Here is a 4,701-nt window from a genome sequence, read left to right as displayed (position 1 = left end):
AGAGAGAGAGAGAGAGAGAGAGAGAGAGAGAGAGAGAGAGAGAGAGAATGAGTGGGGGAGGGGCAGAGAGGGGGACACAGGATCTAAAGCGGGCTCTGTGCTGCCAGCGGCGAGCCCAGTGTGGAATTTGAACCCGCGAACTCAGTTCATGACCTGAGCCGACGTTGGACGCCCGACCACCCGAGGCGCCCCCGGATCCGTGTATCTTATTGAGACGCATAATTTCACATCGATGCCTTCAGTGACAACCTAACACCCCAGGGTTTCTTCCAGCTCCTCCATATTTGTGTCTCCTTCCCTGATGGCGAGGAGGTTAGTCCTCACGGTCATGAACGTGCACATCTGCTCAGCTCCTGCGTGTGTGACCGGCCTGCCCGCCAGGCCGTCTCCCTTCTCTCGGGCTGGGCTGGCTGGGGGCCCCTCAGCCTCGGGCTCCGGGTGCACCAGCCCCGTTCCTGGCCCCACAGCACGAGGATTCCTTTTGAACAGCTTCACGCCAGGGGCCAGGACTTAAGGGACCTTTTCTTCTGAAGACTCTGCGAGTTGGCTTCACTTGTCTTTCTCCCCAGTAGGCCCCCACATCGTTCCTCTTCCTGTTTTGAGGTAGTGAGAGCTTAACATTGCACTTTTCCTTCTTCCCGTCTCAGAAAACTTGGGCTTTTCCCTCCGATCCCATACTTTCTCTTCTAGGAGCATCTTCTGGTGTGAGGACGGCGTGCACTCTTCTCGTAGACCCTCTGCTCTAAGAAAAAGTTGCCCCTTTGTTCCTGGAAGGAAACAAAGGTGAGTCTTAGGTTCCACGTGCTCCGCTCTTGCTCTGGGACTGAGGGTCCCTTAGGACGCCTCCAGTTAGTCCCTCCTGGGCCCTGGCCCGGGGCAGCGTCGGAGAGGCATGCCAGCCTTCCTTCAGCAGCTCTGGGAGGCGGAGGTGGGAGGTTCTAGAAGAGAAGTGGCTCTCCCCGGCTGGAGCAGGCGCAGAGCAGCACCCTCCTGCACTGACATTAAAGGTCACCCACTATCCCCCCTCGGTCTGGGATGATGTCAAAACCAGGGGACGGGGGTGGGGGGGGTTGGGGGGGGGGACATGGCACCAAACATCTTGTTCCGGACCAAGATATCCAGGCTTGGGACCACCTGGCAAGTGGTGGATGCAAAGGTCTCAACCCCAGCCTCAGGGTCAGATCCGCCACTGTTCACACTCCACAGAGTGGGCACGGAGGACCCAGGTCTGAGTGCTGCTCTCTTCCTCTGCCCACCCCCTTCCTGCGTGCACCCCCTTCCTGTGCGCAGCCCCCCACCCACCAAGTGAGGGACGCGGCCCCAGGCTCCGGTGCACTGGGACTTTAGTGCCAGCGAATCTCCTTTCTAGACACACAGCCGAGGCCACAGAGAGGTTGGACACGGGCTTCTGGAACAAACACCAGGTTTACCACTTGACTGCCCTGCCCCCGCGCTGATTAGCCGAATCACCCTCTGTATCCAGGTCACCGAACCTGAATCCTGTTCTCCGGGGACTCTGTTTGCCGGCGGCATTTCCCTGCACTGGGCGCTGGCTGCTGCTTTCAGAAGCGCGGGTGGGGCGGGCGGGCGGTGCTGCCTGGCCTCTTGTTGACAAGCAGCAGAAGGGAGCGGGCGTCGCAGACTCTGACGTCCAGAAGAGAGAATCCTTGCCCCTGAGCTTACACTTTGGTGGCCCTGTTCTTGGAAACTTAGACTGTTAAACCTGGACAAGATTTCCTCCCCTTTCCCTCCTCCCTCCCTTCCTTTATTATCAATTATCACGTGAAGTCAGGAGCTCAGAGCGCCCCCACACGGCCATGTGCCGGATGCTCAGCCATGCGAGGGCCCTAGACTGTCTCCTGTGTCTGTGCTCTCACGTCTGAGATCCGGCGCCAGCGGCTTCTACGTGAAGGAGGCACCGGATGGCCAGTCTTTTCCAAGAAATGGTGCTCGTCCCTGATGTGGGCCACACCGGCAGAGAGAGTGTGCTACCTCCTGAAACTCAGTGTCAGGAATGGTTGGACCCAGGTGTTCACAGTGTTACCTTTCCTCAGTGTTGGCTTTAGTACTGGGCAGGAAATGACCTGAAACCTCCAGGCGGTAAACAATCTTGGTTTAGGGATTTCAACAGAAAAGCTTTTTTCCCCAATAGTTTTCCTTTCCCAGACCCCAAAGTAAACATCACTCACAGATTCTTAGATATTCTTCCGCCCCCCACCCCCCTCAGCTGTTAACAGCTGTGAGATTGATGGCATCTTACAAGTGAACTTGGCAGCATATTTTCTCCTCTGGAGGTGCTTAAGATAATGGTGCATCTTATGGTTCATGGTGTCTCGGGATTTTTGCAATATGGCGGCCCGTCTGCCTGGCTGTGACCAACCTTAAAGCCCATCGTGGCTGCCAGGGGAAGAGAATGTTCTGTCCCAGACTGGTTGATCTCATCCCTGAACATGGCATTGGTAGCTTCCTTCGCAGGATGCTCCTGCTGAAAAAGGTGGGCTAGAGGCAGGGAAGTGACGCCCCCAGGGGTCCTCACGTGGGGCCCTCTGTGGAGAGTCCTTGGAACACCTGCAGCCGCCCGGGGGTGACTTGGAGCAGGTGGGGTGCGTGCCTTCGCATTTTCTCGGGGAAACAGATGGTAGGCCCCCTGGTCCCGAGCGCCCCTCTCAGAACCCTGTGAGAAGCGTACCAGATGTTCCAGAAACGTGTTGCTAGAAGCCCAACAGAGCATCTGTCACTGCCCGATGGCTTTGAAGCCACAGCAGGTGCATCAGACGGTCTGGGGGCCACCTGCTGGATGCATCAGAGGTGGGAGAAGGACCCCAGGCACCAGTGCTCAGTGGACCCCCCCAGACCACGTCTGGGATGAAGAGGAGGGTTATCTTCAGCCGCAGAGCACTTCCTGGAAGCGGCGGCAGAGAGCCAGCATCTCAGCACCAGCCAAGTTCCCTGCTGAGGGGACACGGGCTGGGGACAGTGTCCCTGCAAGACCGCCCTCCCAGCTGAAGGGAGGAAGCCACGGGATAAGAGGGAAAGGCTTGTAGGAACAGGCCCCTTGCTCAGGGGAGCCACTCTGCTGAGCACAGGAAAGAAAGAACATTCCAGAGCCTTCTAGGGAGGTAGCTGCTGTGGGCCATGATGATGAAGAGACTAACGAAGCCTAACTTGTCTCCCTGGCTAATAGAAAGTGCTAAAATCCATATTTAAAAAGTTTGCCTTGGGGCACCAGGCGGCTCAGTCAGCTGGCGTCCAACTTCCGCTCAGGGCGGGAGCTCATTGTTCACTAGTTCGAGCCCCGTGTCGGGCTCTGTGATGGGTTAGGAAGAGACACAAAAGCAAGCCGGCCGCTGGACAGGGGATGCGCTTGCTTGTTGGTTCCCATGCAGGGGTGTGTGCGGGTCAGAGAATAAATATTTAGCCATGTGTGGTTCCTCCCAAAGTGGCGCTGCCCCAGGGAGTCGGGCAGACCCGCGGCGTGGAGCGGAGCTTGGCCATTTTGGCAAGCCTCTGTGGTCCCTGTGTGACAGCCGGACAGAATGAGGTCTCCCCATGGGTGTCTTCCGTCCTCCTCACTGCCTGGCTCCGTGGTGCCACCAGGAAGGCCAGGATCGGTGGCACCTGCAGGGGACTGTGATCGGGGTCGGGGGGACAGAAGACGGACCACAGGGGTGGCGGCAGCAGCCCCCTCCTGGGCTGTGACCACAGGACCTGTCTTTCGGGGTGCCTGTGGGAAAGAGGCCACGCTCAGTGAAAGTCCTGCTCCTTAAGGAAGGCCGCCCAGCTCCCCAGGAGAGCGTCTTCCCCGCAGGGGTGGCGTGCCCCAAGTCCACCTCATCCCCTCAGCCTGGCCTCCGCCTCTGCCTCTCCTGTGCCTCCCGGAGTGAAGCCAGAAGAGGAGGAGGAGGAGGTACTCGCCTCGTGAGGGCTGCCCTGCTTGGTCCTTGGGAGGGCCAAGGGCCCTGAGGCCCCATCCCTGCCGTCGGGGCGGGGGTTGGGGGGGAGGAGAGGCGAGTGACACGGGATGATGTCAGAGCGGCAGAGGACGGTGTGCCCCCACATCCTGGCTCTGTGGGCTCAGAGAGGGGGGGTCAGGGGCCAGCGGGGGGCTGGTCTTCCAGGGGTGGATGGGGAGGGGTGGGGTGGAGAGGGGCGCACATCTGGCGGAGGGAAGGCGCATCTCCAGACAGGAGCCTGGAAACACGCCCTTGCGCAGACCTGGCGAAAGGCGCACTGCGTTTCCCTTGGTCCGGAGACCCGGGGGCGTCCGTGGAGAGGAGCCACGTGGTCCGGCCGGCAAAGCGGATCCCAGCTTGTCGGCACGGCCACGGGCCTGGGGGCTGCCCGCGGGAGCTGGCATGGATGCGGCCGCCGGTTGTGGGGGCTGTGGCCTCTTCCTTCTCCGTCCACAACGAGCTAAGCCCCGAGCCTGAGAGCCCTGAGCCTGAGAACAAGCGTGTAGGAATCTATAGCCGCTGGACGGAGTGACTTTATGACGCCGGGTCTGCCAGGAACTTCCGGGGTGAAGGCAGCAGCTTCTGAAGCGCGAAGAGAAGCCCGGGGCAGAGGTGGGGGCTGCTGGCCGCCTCTCTGGGAGCAGTTAGGCCAGGCCTCTCCCCGCCCTGCCCTGCACCGCTGGGGCTCTCTCCCTGCCCCACTCCAAAGACAGGACCGGCTTGAATTTGGATGTGCCTGGACCCGATG

At 60.1% G+C, this 4,701-nt stretch overlaps 1 protein-coding gene across 1 annotated transcript in view; it reads left to right on the top strand.

The window, feature by feature from the left end:
* Nucleotides 1-4,485, top strand: part of RIPK4 (receptor interacting serine/threonine kinase 4) — a 21,025-nt gene extending 16,540 nt beyond the window's left edge. The window contains exons 9-10 of the mRNA XM_029940618.1: nucleotides 3,706-3,907; nucleotides 4,214-4,485. Of these exons, the coding sequence (XP_029796478.1) occupies nucleotides 3,706-3,907; nucleotides 4,214-4,485 (474 nt within the window). The remainder of the gene's footprint in view (nucleotides 1-3,705; nucleotides 3,908-4,213) is intronic.
* The last annotated feature ends 216 nt before the right edge of the window (nucleotides 4,486-4,701 follow it).

The sequence above is a fragment of the Suricata suricatta genome, chromosome 5 (genome assembly GCF_006229205.1).
Source record: "Suricata suricatta isolate VVHF042 chromosome 5, meerkat_22Aug2017_6uvM2_HiC, whole genome shotgun sequence".
Lineage (NCBI taxonomy): Eukaryota > Metazoa > Chordata > Mammalia > Carnivora > Herpestidae > Suricata > Suricata suricatta.
The sequence above is the reverse complement of the archived record's forward strand: the minus strand, read 5'-3'. Positions and strand labels throughout refer to the sequence as shown.